The sequence below is a fragment of the Eucyclogobius newberryi genome, unplaced genomic scaffold (genome assembly GCF_026437365.1).
Source record: "Eucyclogobius newberryi isolate DKJ021-1_F unplaced genomic scaffold, fEucNew1.0.hap1 SCAF_5, whole genome shotgun sequence".
Taxonomy (NCBI): domain Eukaryota; kingdom Metazoa; phylum Chordata; class Actinopteri; order Gobiiformes; family Gobiidae; genus Eucyclogobius; species Eucyclogobius newberryi.
The window spans coordinates 26,428,103-26,449,112 of NW_027316167.1; the positions used below are offsets into that span (position 1 = coordinate 26,428,103).

General features: G+C 39.5%; 1 protein-coding gene across 2 annotated transcripts in view; it reads left to right on the forward strand.

Annotated features, from left to right (window-relative positions):
- The first annotated feature begins 1,547 nt into the window (after positions 1-1,547).
- The window catches only part of tox3 (TOX high mobility group box family member 3), a 44,726-nt gene continuing 25,263 nt past the window's right edge, over positions 1,548-21,010 (forward strand). For both annotated transcript variants that reach the window (XM_072464947.1, XM_072464948.1), the window contains exon 1: positions 1,548-1,680. In XM_072464947.1, coding sequence (XP_072321048.1) covers positions 1,579-1,680 — 102 coding nt within the window. In that variant the 5' untranslated portion in view covers positions 1,548-1,578. The remainder of the gene's footprint in view (positions 1,681-21,010) is intronic.

Sequence of the window (21,010 nt, forward strand, 5' to 3'; positions counted from 1 at the left end):
AACCAAATGTGTCACAGTAACACCAAGGATCTCTATCTGACAGAAATGCACTGGTTTTAAAATGAAAACATTAAAAAGATTTACCTTTGTTCGGTCTAAATCAGCACAGATGTGTTCTTTCACATAAAAACAAGTTACGTCATATGTAAATTCTGCAATAATATCAATAGTGCAGTACTTAACAACTACATTGCCATCACAGCCAACGCCGTGCAGCCCTATAAGTTACTTCTGTAGTGTAGACTGACAGACGCAAAGCTGCAAATCTGTGCTGCTGGCCCCTCTGACCACCACCACTCACTTTCTCACACACACATTCATAGTAATTAGGCAAGGAGGGTGAAGTGTCTTCCCCAAGGACACAACAGCCTGAGCGGGGATCCGTTTGGTGGGAGAACACTAACCATAGCCACTGTCACTCATCAAGCAACTGTATTTTTGCCCAAAGCAGACATATTGTTGCCTTATTATTATTGTTGCATTTTGGTTTCACTATATTTAGACAGTTATTATACGATATTGTTGGGGAATTGTAAATAGCCTATCATGGAAAACAAGCAAAAGGGACATTTCAAACAGCAATACACACAGAATATATGCTCTGGCTTTCTATTCCGCTCTGCTCCCACACATTACGGACTATATAGGTAACTTTGAAGAACAGTAGCAGTTTAATAGTCTGTGTAGTTTACTGACCGATGATTGTGTCCAGTACTGTATCACATTATTATCTGAAAATTAGTGTTTTTAATACGTTTTTTCTTATTGTTTTTTTCTTTCAATTCGATTTCAATTTGATGTTAACAGCGTTACAACCTATCATAGATCATCATAGATCCACGGTTACAACAGTCGGTCACATGGAGTAAAATGCGGTGTTTTGGAGGGCGGGGCTTGTCGTGTTTGGGGCGTGACTTGCTGTGTTTGAGGCGGGGCTGTCATGTTAACACGCTTTTGCCTTGTGCATCACTTCGACCGCCACAGGCCAGCGCTCAAGAGGGACCGGTGCGTGAGAAGGCGACACACACTCACACACAACAACAGTGAGAATCTGTGGAATGACACTTTTAAGTCATTTCAGAGCGAGTTGTTAGCACGTGGGGCTCGCGCGAAACACTCCCAAGTGCTCGCGCGCGCACTTTGTAAGTTGTAGCGATAAAAGTTGTGAGCCAAAGGATCCGTGAGCTCTGTATCAGATCATTGATTGACGTGTGGACATATGACAAGCTGTGATCGTCCTGTGTGTGTTTTCTTCACTGTTCGTCTGCTCAGAAGGTTGGAAGGGGGTGAAAAGGAGGAGGACCCGCGCTCAGCCGCCGGTCTCGTGGCTTCTTTGTATACAGCAGCTGTGCGTAACTGCATGGGCATCTCACTGAGCTCAGTCCAATGCATGTATCATAGGCTTCCCCGGACTCAAAGGAATACAGAAGGTGAAGTGTAAGCCCCGTGTGCAGCTCGTCCAGCCCCGTGCCGCCCCGTGCCGCCCGGGTCAGTAGTGCACTGCCCGTGTTTCTCGTGTGTCAGCGGCAGAAGCGCTGAGCTGCAGAGGAGCCGCTTCAGCCGCGCGCCACTCTCAACATGGATGTACGCTTTTATCCCGCTGCCGGGGCAAATTCTATTCCAGGAGACCCTCCGAACCTGGATTTTGGTCACTGCCTGGGCTACTACAACTTTAACAAGGTAAGAAGCACTTTGTAATAGAGTAGTTATTGTAGCGTTGTGCGTAAAGCGCCGTAGGTCCAGGAGCAGCCGCTGCAGTGAAGCGGCGGAATACGTGTGGAATAATCTACATGGAACTTTAAAAGACTCAGCACAGTGTGTAGTTTAATTAGACTTTGAATGCATCACATGGAGAGTCTGTGCACGTCAGTCTGCACAGTAGTTTGACCCACTGACACTGACTAGCATAAGGTGATAAAAGTGGTATAATGGCACTGTGCTGGGTGCTATACACATCTATAAAACATCTCTTTATTAACGCATGGAAAATATTAGCTCATCTAATGGATAAATAATCCTTCTCAAATATATCAGTTATACTTTTCCTATGTCACATGTGTCACTACTATGCATAATAAATATGAACTGTTTGTTTACATCTGCTCTCAGGTTATCACCAGGTTAGCTTTTGTTACTTTGGCTTCTTGTAGTAAGACTACATACCAACTGTACAACCAGAAGCCTTGGGCTTCAAAACATCAAGTTATAAAACTAAATCTGTGGTCATTATTGTATTCATAAATGTGAAATGTTAGTTTTGAACACTTAAACTTTCTTGTGCCTGGTCCAGCAGCAGCCTGACCTCTATAAACAGTATGAGCAAATATCATTGTGTTATTAATGACACAACAACATGGTGCTGATTTTTGAAAAGTCTAAACAATGGTACCCCTCACCCATACCCCCCCTCTCTCCCTCACAACACACAGCCGCCCCCCTCCCCAATTATTCAGCCCCACAGAGCAGCCCTGTTTGCTCTTGCAATCTGATGCTTGGCGAAACAGTTACCAGGTTTGTCTCCCCTGTTTCATCAGCTCTTTGTCATGTGGCCAACTTGTCATATATGTGCCCAATTTCATCATGTCTTCATCAGCCTGCAGAATGTTAACAGACCGCCTTTGAATCAACTATAAATATATCCCTACTTGTAAATTCCCCAGGTCAAGTGAAATGTTCCATCTGTAACAGTAATTGGCCATAATGCAAACATAGGAGAAGGAGGGAGGGAGGCTGAAACAGTGTCTCTGACAATACAAAGGATAGAGAGGGAGCATACAAAAGCATGCATTTCATGCTAATTGCAATCCATTTATGCAGTGAACAAGTGACCTCATTTGGATTTTCAATAAGCATACTCAGAGTTGCATAAAAGCTACACCAGGACGCCTTAACTAGCTCCATGTTTAGGACTGAATGATAATCGTTTAATTCATGTTGAACTGTTTTGGTTTAAGACTGAAAATACAGTTGAGTCTTAGCAGAAGACCATAACATTTCATTGTAAATGCAAAGCAACTGATTCCTTTGTGATATATTGTTTAGGTCTAGAGTTTTAGAAGTAATGATGATAAATAATAATAATAATGATAAAAGTAAAAATATGAAAATATAAAATACCATTTTCCAAGTACTGGTACAAGAGCTTTAAAGTCTGTGAAGAGATAGAAACAGGGAGAGAGAGAGGGGGGGGGGGGGGAGCTCAGAGACACTTTGAAACATCACTGATTCTTTTAAAGTTACAGAAAGATCCAAGCGAGTGGTACAAGCTCAATTAGGTTCTGCAGCCATGACTTATTATGCCAAGCATGCTTTGGCCCCAAGATTAACACAGAAAAAGCATGACACATTCAATAATGCTCATATAAAACACCAGTTTATAGAAGATCTGTATAGAAGGGCCAGGTGTGTCACAGCTGACCGTTCAAGCGCAACACTATAATTTACTGTTTTACTGCCCTGCTCCATTAAAACTGCTGTTTGCCTCTTTGTATTTGAGATCAATATATTTTAGATATTTTCCAACTCAATTATGATTGGTTTGTCATTCACAAGCTACAGGACTGTTCTCACTACTGTGTCATGATATTGTAATAACAACACTGATGTGATGGTGTGTCCAAACAATAGCATAGAAGGTAATTATGTCCTTTAAACCCATAGCTTACTTTGGTTGAGCCGCTCATGCAAAACACTTGAATGAAGATGTTTTTTTTCCAGTGCAGCCTTCACTGACGCACAAGCATTTACATGCGAGCGTCCTAAGTAAAAGTCAGGAATGATTGACTTTAATGGCTTCATGTAGGCTGGGCTGTGTTATTTTCATATTTATGGCCATCTGGTCTTTTCTTCCTTTAAGGTTTAATAATCTTACAGTATCCATTTAGCGTGGACTTCATTACCTCCAGGCACAGAGAGACAGAGAGAGAGAGAGAGAGACTTAAACCAGCAGCAGATGTTAAAATAAACTCTTCACCTGCACTGGTGGTACCACTTCAGCTTTATAAGCTAGCTAAATCAATTCCAACTCTCTAAAGATGTAATTATTGTTTCTAGATTGGATGTGCTATATATTACCATGTTTTCTTTGAAATTCATTAGAAACTGTGTAGGCAATTACTGTTGTGCACTGCAAACACACGATTTGACGAGATAGTGAAGAGAATGAGTACATTTCAAACCCTTGTTGACACGTTAACCCAGCGTCAGGAGCTCTAAAGCGGAGAACATCATTGTCAGCCTGTGTCAGATGTTCCAGACACAACAATACGGCTGTAAACATTCAGCCATATCTCTAACTTGAAATTGCAACGCCAAAAGAATATACTGTGCCGTCCTTGCGCACACCGGTCTCAACACATCAAAACTAAGGGTCTGTGCGTGCTGTTGTGTCAGGCTTTGACAGCTACGACTCCCTCACCATTCCTTTCACGTTAAACGATTCTGTGTCCGAGTAGTGAATAGCATGTTTTGCTTGCTCTTATAATCGTAGCTTGTCAAAGGGGAAGTAGTTCGACAGATTTATTAAACACATAATTTCTCCATTGAGATTACTGACTGGTATTTTTAGTCATGCCCGCTTCAACGAGGAGAAAGAGAACACTGCTGTATCCAACATTTTGTGATGTGTATGCAAATCAATGCTTTTCAATGGATTCAGCCCAACAGATTACGAGAAGGAGCCATTCTAGATTGTTTTGCGATTACTTTTGGACTTTTAAACTTGAACCTGATCCGATCTGATTCCTGTAGCAATGCATTATCCCATCTGCCACTCTTCCTGCATGGCCGGGGTTGAGACGTTGACGTGCAACATGTATGCATGTTGACACAAAACATTCCCGCCTTTTTTTGTTGTGCCGAACGCCCCTCGAAACTTATGACTCGCTTTGTTTATGAGGTGAATATGACAAAGGCTCTGAAATGTTCGACAGACACAAACCATTACCCCGATCAGCACTCGTAAAGACCTTCTGTAATCCTGCCATCGCTGCTCATAAATCTACATCATTACATCTTCCCATGCATTACTCAGCGTTGGGTTTGTTTGGACAGAGCACTCAAAAAAAAAAAAAAAGTCTCCTTCAAAGTGGAGGGTTGAGGGCCAAAAAGGGGCATCAGGTGTCGGGACATGTTCGCGGATAAAAAACATATGCCCCCCGTTTGTGAGCTTGTGACCCGAAGACAAATGAGTTCTAAATGCAAACCAATCGAGTATCCATGCTGCAATGTTTTTTTTGCCAAATTGGATTGTCACGATCGCGTGTTTACATTTGTAAGTTTACCGCTCTCACTTTGCATTGTCAAAGTGCCAGGCAGCAACATTCAGTCTATTTTCTTAGCAAAACAAAAGTGTGTTAACGGCGTCTGTACGTGCTGTAAATGCAATTCTGTTTTGATTGTGTATTTAAAAAGTATAGTTTAACTTGCACTTCCTTGAGGTGGATGAAGAAATTAGCGTAATAGTTGTTTACCACCAAAGAAACATACAGGAAGTTGTGCTTTTGTTGTTTATGTACATAAATAGTGGTTGATGTGGTTTATTGTGGCCATTGCACCATGTCACTGCCCCATCTCGTACTGGGACGGGAAAAGGCTCACATTATTCACGTCGCAATATAATGGCAAGGACTCAAACTTAATAACTGTGACGATTTTTGAAGTAACCAACTTGTATTGTAACTCGGTTGCCACGGTTCTATCAGGCTATTCCAGGGCAGATGTGGCTACGATAGGAGTGTACAGCCGAGTATGGAATGATTGAATGATGCACAGAATTGTAATGCCACTTTGAGCATCTGGAAAATCCCTACACAGTACAAGACTAATGCTTTTCTTTTGTTTCTCAGGTTATATAGATCCTGGCTATGTCGTTTTTTTTCTTTATGGACTGTGTATCCAAGACCCAGAATAGACATTTTTCTTCCTCATTTTAATCTGGTTTTGGTTCACTACATCTTTGACAGCCTTAACCTTGCTGACTTATTAAAAGGGGGAAGGGGGAGGGTGCCGCTGAAAAACTGCCACTTTTACTGTGAATTAAGCACTTCTCAAAAGGAACAGTCAATCACTTCTAGTTGGTCGGTTCAATGAGCGCCGTGTCCCAGCAGTGCTTAGCCTTCACTGTTAAGACACATTTATTTTTAAAGCCACTCCACGGAGAGCCGGCCATTCGGTGTTTCATAGATCTAATGTCCAATTCTTTAATGGACTCACGGTGTTAAGTGTTTTTCCATTTTATTTCCTATGTTTGAGCTTTGGTAAGTAGGAGGAAAAAGCATTAAGAAAAATAGGAAATGGTGGTTCACTGAAGAGCAGGACGGTTCAGTGCAATTTTAGCGGCATTGACACATCCAAGAAAGAAATTGACTTAGTTTTAGTCCTTTCTAGTGGAAAGTTTTACTCCAATCCAACCATTAACGCCATTTCAATCCATACATCTCTTCAGAGCACACATGCATGTTTATACAACGTGAGTAATATTTAATAGGAGTGTCTTTGTTTACTCTTACTCTTTACTAACGTACCAGCCTAAGCCTACTTTCTTTATTCCACATTACCAGCTGTATTAGCAAGTGAATGTAATGTAATATATACAATCGACTGTGTGGTTAATCCAGCCCTTTTTCCCCCCTCCTCCACCCCTCCCACATCACACATTCCCACAATGCACTGTGTTACCAGGTTGCAGTAAAAGCACGGACAATAGTAGCAGGTGTGCAAATACGCCCCAGACCTGCTGGACAAAGAGCTTAAAAAATGGGAGTAAATAAAACTTGTATTTGAATCGGTAAATAGAAGGCATGTTGGAACAGGAGGCTGATTAAGTCAGGGGAAAGTCATTGCATGGAACACTTTATTTATTATATTTTTTATATATTTTAAAAGGTATATGCTGTCATGTATGTTGTAATGTATCTCATAATTGTAAATTGCACCGACATTTATGCTGACTTTTTCTGTCCGCACGACTTCAAAATGTATTGCTACAGTTTTCTTTCACTTTTAAGAGTTATATCCTGTTCTGAAGTGCAAGATGAACATTTTTAAACATGGAAACGCTGTATAATCTGCCTCTTTAACAGGAAAACCAGAAATTCTGCCGTGACTAGCCATTACCACAGCGTCTTGTATATTTCAGTTGACTAAATTACAGGATTGTGATGAATTTTCCCTTTCATAATTTTAGCAGCTTTTGATATTTAAAGACGTTGTCGCAGAATGACAATAAATCAGTTTATGATGCGTTTTGTTCAAGATCAAGGTTTACGATATGATTTGGGTAATATTGGCAAACTAATATATTTGTAAGGATTGTCCAGATGCTAATATTTTTGCAATCTGTCATAAATGTGCTAAAAGTTGCCTGAATTTGTTTTGTTTGGGTCCAAATACTGCCCAAACAGACTCTAATATTGACACAAAAACGACAATATTTCATATTTGTGCCGTCTTTAAAGCTTTCAGCAAGTTTTCTCCATTTCAATTGCATAGATCAATCATTATTGTACTTTTGTATATCTCAAATACAGCAATTGCAATAATATAAATGTTCAGTCTCTTTCTTACCTCTACTTTTTGATCACATTCGTTTTTCAGGAAGACTGCGCTTGCTTCTCTTGTTTAGAGGCTTAAACTCCTGGTGTACTTTTTCAAATACCTGCCCAGAATCTCTCTCACTATTAAATCCGTCATTACACTCGTGCCTCCCGCCGGTGGATGGGAAGAAAAGCTAAATGATTAAACTGTTTCAAAGGCAGTGCAGGCAGCTGATTAGAGTGTTAGGTCAGAGTTAGCCAAGGTTAACCGTCCATAATGAAACACATTTTGAAAATAATGATACGGCGCATGGTTTTATGAAAGCTTGTGGCTGCTCATCTCAGCAGTGGCGACCTTCAACAGTTCCACCAGCTAATCGCAGTGATCCCGCTGCTCCCCCGTAGTTTTCCAGACTCCATTACCTTCTGATATGCATCTGCGAGAACAGAGTCCGTAAACCGAGGTGGACCGCCACTTCATGAGACACTCTTTTGATATACCCATGTGCAGATGTGACAAGAAAGTAGACTTATTATAATGTAAAGTGATTACCACATTAGCCATGTGGTATTTTATAGGACTGGTGGTTTTTGTGAGTGTAGATGGTCAAGTGAGGTGCTCACTACATTATTGCTGGATAACGTCACAATATCGCATTTTAGTGTTACGAATATTGGGAGAAAAAGCACCAACATTTAACAATTATTCATGTTTATTGAGACTGTGACCAGACAACAGGAAAACCTTTGGTTTTCTTTCATTGTCTAACATTCCAAAAGCTTGTGACCGGGTTATCGTGACAAAGTTATTTACAATGTTTTTACTGACTGATTCAACATAAACAACTTAATCATTATTATTTTGGTTCTTACCATTATATTGTGACCTGAATAATCACGATTATCGATAAACCAAATAATCTTGACATGCCAACTAAGTATGTAACAATATAAAATTTTAGTGTTACGATTATTGTGTAGTATTGTGTATTGTATACGTTTATTCACAATTTTTGGCACTGTGACCAAACAACAGTGAAATCTTTAATTTGCTTTCTTTCAGCTTTATGAAATCAAACGTCATAGGAAAAAAAGTACTTTTTTGGAGCATAGATTGAATTGAAATGACTCATTGTTGCTGCCTACGATTCCCACAATTATAATTTATTGTTCTTACCAACCGATTAACATAATAATCTTGAGATATTGCTAAATTACACCTCTTGAAATTAGAAAACTACACTTGTTTGAGACAAAAACTCCCTTGAAAATGAGCTTGAATTAAGTGAAATCATCGGCCAGTTCAGTAAGTGAATTTTACTTACCAATAATTCTTTAAATAATCCTAATAATCCTACTTATTTAGCCTATATATTTTTTGAAATGTCTAAGTGAATCTATGAATGAGATCTATGAAATTTGCAGTATAGTTACAAGTGACAAAAAGACATAGCATGGCTAAGTTAAAGTCAAAATAAAGTATATCCAAGCTGAAAAAAGATTCAGTCCCTGTAGCTGTAAAAACAAATAAAATGACAATGATAAACCGGGACTCTACCAAGAAATAAAAAGAGTTTGCCCACATAAATCAGGGGCGGAAATACAATAACTTAATTGTGATCCATTGAGTGCATTGAAGTAAAAATATTGTATAAGTTGACATAGCGTTGACTATAAATTTGAAGTCCAGCCTTATTAGGAAGTGAAACTAATAAAAAGCTCTGGGAACATAAGCTGAGCGGAGCAGCTGTATTGCATTTGTAGTGGAACTGCGGCGCTGTGTCACATCTCATTTGAGTATTTGTCATGTGTTATTGAAAAGCATGTAGCCTGCTATTAAAAGCAGCTGTATAAAGTGCACCTCGACCATGTGGATTTACTCCAGCCCATACTTTAGGTGCTATTTTGTGAACTGGCTGCTCTCCATGATATACACTTACCCAATCTCTAATCCCAATTACAGCAACAGTATTAAGTGGGCAACAAATCCTTTAGAGAATGAACTAGTTTTACAAGGACAGAAATAGCTGTGCAGGCACTGGATTTTGTCAAGTAATTGCAAGCAGATATCATGCCATTAGACAGCTGCTCATTTGCACCTTTTGTTTTTCAGATTCCTCTCACAACAGGAACTAATGAACAAATAAGACGTATTGACCCGGTCTTTCATTCATCACGGCGCACTCTCATAACAGGCAGGCTTCAAGAAGGAACAACAAAGTCAGGCATAAATCAAAGTGGTTCTTTGTGCCAGGCCTGGGCCCTTTGGGAGCCTACCTTGGTGCTTAATTAAAATCCAGCAGGATCATGTTTTAAGTGTAGGTGAGCGAGCGCAGAATAACAATGACAAATCATGCCCCAGAGCATTGACTGGTGTGTTTTGGAAAAGAATAAGTGCATCTCGTTTTCTCAATCCAAAATAAATTAGATTTAATGTGAAGGGAAGCTGGTGCTGTACCACTGGCTAATAGGCTTCAGAAGCTGCCAAAAGGAGGCTAACATTATTCTTATAATTACACTTAGTCTCTTCTAATGAACCGCTATTTATAAGGCATTATTAAAAAAAGGCTTAATCCTACTGTTTATTATCATCGTTTTTGGAGCTATTTAATCCCCTAAGAACATTTCTGCTACAGGAAAATGAAAACAATTTAATTTCTAAGGCTAGAAGAATGGAGGTACAAATGATATGATGCTGTCCTACTTTAGACTTTTAAAAGCAGAGTACATCAAAAAGAGAAGTTACAAAGCTGTCCGCTAAGGAAAAAAAGCAAGTAAAATGCATTCAATTACAGACCTCTGGAAAGCTATCCCCAAGCAACCTTCTTTCCATTGCCAATCAGTCGCAGGGAATTACACTGGTGAATATTTCAGACTGCTCAATTTACTCAATACAGACGTCATAACTGTTTTACTCGCGGGGAGCTGGAGAATCCTTGCAAAAAGTGCCATAGGAACCGCCAGGCGATGTGGTTAAAGCCAATCAGGTCAATGTCGGTAGCGAAAATGAATAAAGAGACCGGCCCTGGCTGTGTGTGCAATAGTCATATCCCTCTAACTGAAGGTAAATGAGACACTAGGCATGGGATGATATTGAAATCTTGTAACCGTGATGAATGATAATATCACAATAATCATCAAACTTGCCATAATACTATGTTGAATAATAAGTTCAATGTTTAAGCAGTGATTATAGAACTGTACTTTTAAGTGAAAACATCACGGATAAGTAGCTATTTCCTGCACAATATTGTGAAAGAATTACAACTATCTTTGTTAGCAATAATTACAATAACAGACAATGTACCACAGAGAATTATTGTCTTCCTTTTTATTGCAATTAACATTTTTATTGTTATTCCTATTTGCTGGTTGATTGGATTTTTCTGTCTGGATTTGCTGCCTGGTTCACATATTTGGCCCGAGAAATAACAAAATTGCTGTTGCAACCTTGGAAAGTGACATTTTATGCTGTTATAATAAGTTTGTACATTGTAAATTGACTCATTTCCGCTACATTCACTACAGTGCCTGCCAAGTTAGATTCAGAGAACAACGTGGATTTTTATCGAGTCAAGTCAAGTCGATAGTGATCTTTGAATTGTAATAACATGACATATTCTGATATTCTTATATATATATCTAAAACAGCAGGGCAGTCTGTTTTAACTCAGGCTCACATTGGCAGTTAAAAGGGCCGATGGTAATTCTATTAATTTCAATCTGTCTGGATTGTTTGTCTGGATTGAATTGAAACCACTTCTGCAGTTATTTAAATATTGATTAGACTTTTGTATTAAACCGGATGATCAGGTTAAGAGGGGACACAAACATGAATTGTACCTAATTTAATATATATAAATCAAATATATAAATGTCTTTTGCAATTATTTTTTGTTACAGACCAAATCATACCGGGAGTAATACTTTCCAGGTATAATAAGTTTGCCAGGAATTGTAGAATTTGGTCAAACGTGATCCTGATGAAGACGCACGTCCAGCGTTTGGAAGCGTGCACAGAGAATATGGAGAATATGGCCTATACTCTCATTTATTTCGGTGCAGAAAGTCGCAGCATGTTCCTAAAATAGAGGTCAGGGCTCCGAAACAGAAAGTGTCACTGACCCCATTTTGAGCTGCACAGGAGAAATGGGAGAGACACGCTCAGAGGGATCTGTGCTACCGCGATACAAGGGAATCAATGGAGCCTTTAGGAGAGGGATCAGAGTGTCCCTATACTGTGAACGGAGAGTCATTATTTTCTTTTTACGATGGATTGATTACTCAGGGAATGCACATAGATTGAAAAAAAAACCCAACAGGTTTATCTTGTAACATACCTATGTAACAGACTGTATTGGATTGAGATTTCACCACTGGATATTGTAGAGTGTCATATTTACTTATTCTGTAAAAAACAATAGCGTGCGGTGACTTTTAAGGATGGACGAGCAGACATGGGGTGTTCATCAATATTTAGTAAATAACATTTGCACATGAAATTGAAAAATAAACATACATGCAAAAGTTAGTCTTGAACCCCGGACTCCAGCGTGAAGGGCGACTGGGACTAACTTACCTGTCTGAACTGCTGGATGGGTTCAATACTGTCACTTCACGGTTTGAGACCGTGTTGTCCTCAGTGCACATGTGCAGACCTCTAAAACAAGCTGCTGACCGCTGGTTCTAAAAGCTCATGTTGGAGAGTGGAACATGAACGGGCATCTGAACACTGTCTGAGATTGAAAAGTGGTGGGAAAAGAAGAAACAAGCTTCCCCTGCAGTAATGCTCAATGGCCTGTAGAGGCCTCTAAAATACACTGTGACTTCCATTTCCATTTGTATTTCCATTTGCAAGGCAATAAACTTGCCTTGCCTTGCCTATTTCAGAGCAATTTTATTGCTTAAAATATACTGCTTCTTGACTGCGTGTTGTAATTGCCCTGATCACATGACACTGTGTTAAGGCATTGCTCAATCCCTGTAATCTATCACAACCATGTTGTATTTTCTGGACTGACCTCTGGCAGTTTTGGCAATAGAGATGTAACAACAACTGAAAGATTGTGTTATCATATCGTTAAACTCACACAACAATGTTGTGAACTAAAAAGCAGAGAGAACTACATAAACCATGATCCATTAAACCTGCAAAGGCTCGTCAGTACTATCTTTCTGCAATATCACACAACCCCCTCAATATCTCAATGAATATCATTCCGAGGGATTTCTTGTTAATTTACTTGTTCGGGACAGTGCATGTTAATGAATATACATGAAATACATGATGTAAACACGCCGGATTAGCCATGGGGTAATTTTCATCCGTTGTCTCGCATTCACTCTCACAACACACTCTCATTCATACAATAACATACTATTGTACATGTGTTTTGTGGCAGTGGAAACCAGAGCAAGTCTGGATATATCCAGGCAAGGACTTTTAGTATTATACATTGGTACAACCTTTTCTTTTTCATGAAGGTCTTTGACTCACTATTTCTATAAAAAATGATAATATCTGCTTCTATGCAACTCTATATAATTATTATGAATGAAGCTATCATAAAAGGATGTGTCAAATGATACGTGAGAACACATTAGTGAAAGCTCGGGCTATTATAATAACCTCACTACCGTTTGCAAAAGTAGACATGTGACCGCTATCTCCAGTTGCTTTGATCTCCAACCTGTTTTACCCGGACCAAAGCAATCATTTTCCCTCAAAGATCTCCCTTTGTTCCGAATCGATTTAAATGTCAGAGCAATGATATGAAATCAAAAGATAAAGATTAGTGTTTGTAATTATTTAAAGCTGGCTTCTTAATCGCGATCTACTTTTGAGTCTGAAAATGTTAAAGTGACATTTTGAGTTTAAATTGTGTTCAAAAACATTAGCGGAGCACTTAGCCTGATGGCTCCTGTCAGCAGAAAAACAATGTGTTCTTCTGCGTCACTGTCAGGTTTGCTAATGATGTCCCACTGTGCTGTCAATCCAGCCCAAGAACAGACAATGGCGAATGCTTCAGAAAAAACGCCTGAAATAGCTAATTGCTTCCCAGCCACTCTGCTGTATGTGTTCGGATGTCTTTTTCTCTGTTTCATTGGGAGGTTTTAACAGTATAGTGGCTTTACTCATAATTATAAAGATACAGAGTGGGAGATTTAAGAAGCCAGAACTGTGCGTCTGTATTTTCATTATTTCAACTAATTTGCCTGAGTCATTTGCGTTTCTCAGTTTCTGCCCAACTTGTTGATTGTCAGTTGGGAGGCTGCTTTCTGGAGACGTGCCCAAGTGCATTTACAGCCTGGACCCTCTCTGTCAGCCGCGCCAAGCAACACAGCCACAAATTGGAATGTGGTACAGCTCTGGGAAAGTAGCCAAGATTTAAATTAGACAATAACCTCTTGCTCTTTCTATATTGCCTCTCTTTTCCAGCTGCAGGCCCAAGCCATTTGTTTAATACAGTCAGCCCTGTAGTATATAATAGACAGATATATGAGTGGATGCTCAGCAGTTTGTGTTTTTTCACATTTATAGAGTTTGAACAATGGTCAGTTTGTGTTTACAACGGACTTAAAGCTGAGAAATACAGAAAGGGAGCAGGTAGCAAAGCATGACAGATTGTAAAATTAGGATTTTTTTTTTTTAATGATTAAATGATGATTATTACTCACCATCTTCTTCATAAATTGACTGTTTTTTAATGCATTTGCAGATAATTAAGATGCATGCTTTGTCTGGTCAAGTAATCATAGCCTTTATGACAAAATTGCAATATTTTACTGTGATGTTTTCCCATTAAAACATTTTCTTGGGCCAAACATAAACACAGCACAATCCGTATTGATTTTGATGTAGGTGAAACTATAAATTCATATTGATTGAAAATGACTCCAGGCTGTGTTCACCATAAAGACTTGTTTGCTCTACAAACAGCTCTTGTTATTATTTCAGTTGCTCAAATAAACCATAACGTGATTTCTTTTTTCTTGAATAGAACTTTTATCTTGTCCAGTTCCTTAACAACGCAGAGTATTTAAGGTCTATATCATAGGGTTGAGTCCTTAACAGCGCTCTTCCAGGCACCTCCACAAAGCTGCTAATAATGAGTGTATTGGCTGCGATGGCTCTGAGGGAGCAGCAAATGCATATGTCCTGCTCCAGCAATAGCAGACTTTAACTCCCTGTAGCTTAGCGCTTTATGTGGACCAAGTCCCAGAGCTCATTGCCATACAGTGAACCAAAAGGAAGTAGCACAATGCAACAAACCTATTTCCAGCAGCGGAAGAGCTATTTTTACCTGGACTGTTACCTGTGTAAAGTTTAGTTATCAGCTTTGAACCAGTAGTGCTCACTTTTTACATTGTGCATGTTCAATTATTTAAACCAATGTTTAGACCAGTTTTCTGCCTGTAAATCATGCTTGAGCATTTATAACTCATCATATTTATGTAAGCGCTGTTTGCTATTTTTAGGGGTTTTTGCGTAGTTAATCAACGATGCATGTTACTGGATGTATTTCAAACTAAGGCTATGTAATAAAGACATTTAAATTGAGAAGTCGCTGTGCTTAAGAGCAGAGTTCAGGCTATGGAGGAATACAGTTAAAATAATCTGTATAATAATATATACTAAAAGCCCTTTGCTCTTGTAAATGAGAAAATTCCTTATAGATATTGCATGTAAGTTGCATATAAATGGAAATTTGTAGTGGCCAATATAACACATTTTTTATAAAATGGTAAATGTTATTTTGAATATTGAATAATTAGTCAATAGTTTAAAAAGACTGCTACAAAAAGAACTGATACAAATACAAATGGACAAAGTGATAAGATAAGATAAGATAATCCTTTATTGTCCCACATGGGGAAATTTCATTGATGCAACGCAGGTAGATACAGAGGTAGATACAGATGTTGTATACTTTCAAAAAAGAGTAATTTTTATTTTACTTTTGTGATTCATTTGACAGACATTTCACATTTGTCTGATAATAAACTTCAACAAATACATTTAGTATTAGTTTGAGTTTAAATATATTTCTGTTGGATTGACTTAATATTGTCAAAAATTCTTCAAAAATGATGAGCAAAGATTTTTCCATTGTCGTCTCTATTGTTGTCACGGACAGACAAAACACATCAAATATTCTAAATTCACTAACAAAGGGGGCGGGTTCAGAGTAGGAGCAAACAGCGTGTACAGAGACAAGGCATCGATACATAAAGCAGTTGGAATGTCCTGCCCATTTCACATTGTTGTCCTGGAGAGCTGCTGCGTCTTCATGCTACAGCGGCTGTTGTGGGAAAGCTACACCATGTTTCTAAGGCCCTCTCCATCGCCTAAGCTCCTTTTGTGGCACTGGGCCAATGGCTTTGCACCCGCCAGATCAGAGATGGCACCCCATTTAGCTTGCTTTCTTTTCAGATTTGCGCTGAGGAGTTCCGAGTGGACTCAACAGCTAGAAAAAAAACAGGATGTTGGATATTGACCTGCGTAGTATGAAGAAGACTACAGCAATCAGGCACTGGGGCTTTTATTAGATATACGTACTTAGAGCTCTTTGTTTCTGTAGTCTTGGCAGAAGCTGTTGCTAAGCTCTGTGGATTTATGTGTAAATTAGATGATTTTTCGCTGTAGAACGACAGAAAAAAATGAACATTTCTGATTTACATTGTATAGTTATGCCAATGGTACTTTCATTTTAATTAAAAAATCTACACAAAAAGGTTGCATCTGAACAACCTGACGATACCTTTTTTCTTTCTCATTTATTTATAACTTAGCAATGAACAGCAGAATAGTCAACTTTGTGGCATGCTAGTATTTTGGTATCAACCCATTTCAAGAGAAACCATGGACCAATACTGGGCAGGTTCTCACACTACGAGCTGAATACTTGAAGGTTCTTGTACCTCGTGCGTTTGAGAAGTATCTGTCCTAATGGTGGAAGACAGTACAGGGCCGGGCATGTAATGATTTTAGCTTTAAAGTGAATTACCGATCGATTGAGCCTGTAGATCAGAACAGAGCTCGCAGGCCAACTGTGCGGACAAGCTGTGTTGTGCAGCCACTTTACAAATTGACTACAGAGAGGGAATATATCTATAACGTCTGCTGGCTCCGCATGCACAGCTACGGATAAGTCTTGAGATGAACAGAGTGGCACTTGTATGTGTTTAGTCTGATTTTATATGTATATGGGGAAGCTATATATATATACTACTGGTATGGGACAACAGTCTAGGGGTTATTCTAATGTGTTTTAAGCTTTACATGATTTACAAACACTGAATAAGTTGAATTCTTATCAGTTTTCTGGTGTTGCAATACCACATAACTTCTTAAATTTAGCTATTAGCATATTCTTGTGGCATAGATTATTATGTCATATGCTCTTCCTTACTCAACTGTTTGTGTTGTGTTCTTTCCAGCTTAGATTGTGGCACATAAAATACTCTAAGACTCTTGCCCACCCAGGACCGTACACTTTTCCTTCCTATGAATTTTATGTTGGCAGTATCTTTCCATTCCACAGTCCTTAAACACGGACAGATCGGCCTGCAGTAAAAGTGTTGCGGTTTCTTGAATGAATGAATTAAACTCGGCACCGTGCCCACAAAATAAAACACAGCGAATTAGCAGACTTTTTTTTTTTTTTTTAGGATTCAGACTGCCATGTTTTCACTGTTTTTATGGAGACCACTGGTGAACATATTAGCACCAGTGTCGTGTTCCATGGCCCACATACGAGGCTATGATTACTGCACTCGGGGCCCAACTGTAAAATCACTTGTCAGCAGTCGATGTGTGTCCAAACCTCTTGATTGAATTAGCCTGGTGGGTTTCAAGAAGAAGGAGTGAAAACATACAAGATCTGACCAGACATTTCAAGGGTATTTTGTGCTGTTTGAAGACGAACAAAGCTGTGTTTGGTTGTCAGATGAGATGTCCTGTATGCACATTGGCAGCTGCGCTATCGGTGCCTCTCCGCCGTGTTTGCTGGATCGTGGTTGGTCCAGTTCATGTTTACTGATAGGATCTGTGTGGTTACTTCATCATACTGAAGGTGAGACGGGGTCATGTTGGTGCAATATTGTGTTCGCCCTGAGGTCCAAATAATTTGGTTTGCTATAATAGCTGTAAAACTCCTTATTTCCCACTGGACAACCCCTCATACAAATTGTCCTGCTTTGGGATTTTGAGAAAAAACAACAGAATTACACTTGCTCTTTTTGGAATACACACATTTGCAGTTGATCTATATTTTTTTTTTATGTGGGGAATGTGTTTGTTTTGAGAAATCAGCCAAACTGATCCATGTCACGATACATACGTCTGAATATGATTTATTTAGACATTATGTGAAAACAGAACATCATCGTTTTTGAAGGTTTTATTTGTTATTATCCATTTTTTCCATTTGCATGTGAAATCTAGTACCGCACCAGACAACTGCACCAGATTGTGGTTTCTTTAGATCCTGATACGACTTGAAGGCTGTCCTTGCTGAGTGATTGTTCTGACATGGACAGCACTTTCCATTTAGCAAAATATAGAGATCTGTATTCACTGGAGGAGCTGTGCAGTTTTTCCGTCTGGCCGTGACAGTGGAGACAGTGTAGTCTTTTCACTTGGGGATCAGGGTCCACGTAAGCTCTTAATTCTCTCCTGTTAAATGCTTATTGAAGAAATGTGCTGGTGGTGCAGAGTCAGAAATCAAAACATTAAGTGGCCAATGTTTGTTCTGCTCTGTAGCCATGTGTCTGGCTCTGAGCAAGAGTCATATTACAGAGCACCTTCTTGCACCCAAATCACTCAGTTAAAAGAACAGTTTGGGGGGTATTTCTTGGCTTTAAACAAGAATGACAATCATAATACACACACAAAAGAAGAAATGTACCCAGTACACATGGGACAATGTTGGAATTTTACATCAGGATTAGCAGGGCCAAAATAATTGCTGTTTATGATAAGATCAGAATAAGCTGTTCAAAATTTTAGAGAATGATGGATATTCATATTTAAATGCTACTATTATGATAAGTTCTATAACTATTATAAAGAAAAATAAACAACACACTATCTAGAAAAGAACATTTGGTGGTTTAATGGCAATTTTAACATTGTACAAAATGTATGACAAATCATTATTTTCTAGCATTTTTGTCATGATAAAAATATATTATTATATGTTATATTAGTTTAGATTTGTTTAAAATTGGCGTGACAGAAGAAAATAAATGAAGGTTTAGCCTGAAATGATCTATTCACAGCATCTACAGACTCTGTAGGAGAAAGGACAGTTCAGTTCTGTTTTTACCTGGCTCTATTCAATTCACAATAAACCCCCATTTTAATAAACATCAAAGGCTATTTCAAATCTATTTAGTTTCTTACAATATATGGACACTGCATTTGCCGATAATCAATTAGCAGTATATCGTGCAGTTCTGTTGTACACGTATTAGGCAAACGTAGACGCGTATAATCCTCCGCATTGTTCGCCTTGTTTCTCCATTGACACATATGGCTGTTTGGCTTCTCTTCTCTCTCCATCTCTTGTCTTGCTCGTCACATCGTTTTAATTACAGAGGCTTCATTGTCTGCTCTGACCCATTTTTGAGTGGCTCCCTCGTTGTCAGCTGCGCGGTCCCCTCCAATCACACTTAATTTCATCTGACATTTGACTCAATCGCCACTGCTGCGAACACGAGCTCTCAAAGCCTTCCGCTGAAATGAATCTGCAGGAGCAACAGCCATCTCTTGGCTTTGTTTTTTCCCTCTGAGGGCGTTCGGGCCGCGCTGTGCCACAACATAGGAGAGCTTTTAGTGGTGAAGATTGATACCGGCGACTGGGGACGTTTCTGTGGGATGTTAGTCACTGTTCTCGGCGGAGGTTTTACACTTAAAGGGTGGAGGATCACGGTGGAGCAGGAGAGATGAGTGATGAGGGGTTTGCACGGCTTTCTCTCCAGCTGCGATCGGAGTTTTGAAGTTGGCGCGTTGCTTCTAATTGGTGCAGTGGAGTCGTGTTTGTCCGCAAGTTGATTGAAATGTGGTTGTCTTGCGCACGTAAGTTGTCTATGAACAATATCACAATATCACAATAAAGATATAAAGTTTGTTCATTTGATCGAAAACAAGTAAACGCGGCTTTTATTTCAGGAACATAAATAACAATGCAAACTTCTGAGTGTCTGAAATCTGCTCCAAACCACATTTTTTACTTATATTTACTGTACTGTACTGCACTACTTCAACATGTTATCAAAATGTCCTAAAAATGATTAGTTGATAGTGTTACGGTTGTCAGAAGTATCAAAATCTGACTATACTAGATACTCATTTGAGCAATAACTAACACAAACCCACTGTGACAGTTTTAGAATGATCTTGAGCTTTGTCAGAACTAGAATAAGATTATTTAATGTTAAAAATTACATTCTACTGTGGTTTTAGTATTGTATTATTGAAAGCGATATTGAATATCAAGCGTATCGATCAAAATCAAGTTAGAAATGTTAGTATTGTGACTAGTTAGTGTCATAATAATATGCAAATAATACTTTTATACTTGTAAAACTCTTTAAGTTGTAAGCCTGCATGTCAAAATTTACTGGGTTGAACTTTCATCATCATCAAATCAATTTATTTTTGTAAGGCCCAAAATCACAACAACAGTTGCCTCTGAGGGCCACAGGGAGAAATGAATCAACAATGTCTGTGGTGGCGATGGAGTCAGACAATGTCTGTGGTGGCGATGAAGTCAGACAATGTCTGTGGTGGCGAGGGACGATGTCCCAGGGTCCTCTGTCCTTAGACTCTCCTTCTCGGCCAGGAAAAACTACAAAAAAAAACTCTTTGGGAAAAAAGCGTAGAAACCTGGAGGAGTTCCAGTGAAGGAGAGATCCGACTCTCACAGACGGACAGACGGACACGAGGAGACTGGAGCTGGACCCACTCTTCAGGCAGAAGAGGGACCGTCTGAGTCGAGCTGGACCCACTCTTCAGGCAGATGAGGGACCGTCTGAGTCGAGCTGGACCCACTCTTCAGGCAGAAGAGGGACCGTCTGAGTCGAGCTGGACCCACTCTTCAGGCAGAAGAGGGACCGACTGAGTCGAGCTGGACCCACTCTTCAGGCAGAAGAGGGACCGACTGAGTCGAGCTGGACCCACTCTTCAGGCAGATGAGGGACCGTCTGAGTCGAGCTGGACCCACTCTTCAGGCAGAAGAGGGACCGTCGGAGGCGAGCTGGACCCACTCTTCAGGCAGATGAGGGACCGTCCACACAGGGCAGGGACCACTTCACCAGGGGAGGGGCATCTGGGTCCACAGGTCCTCAGGAGTGAGAGAAAGAAAAGAAGGCGGTGAACAGTTTGCAAGTGGAATCAAAAAATAAATATTGTTTGATAGCATAAGTAGTCAGAAGAAGAAGAGGATAGTGCTCAAGCTGTCATACTTCCC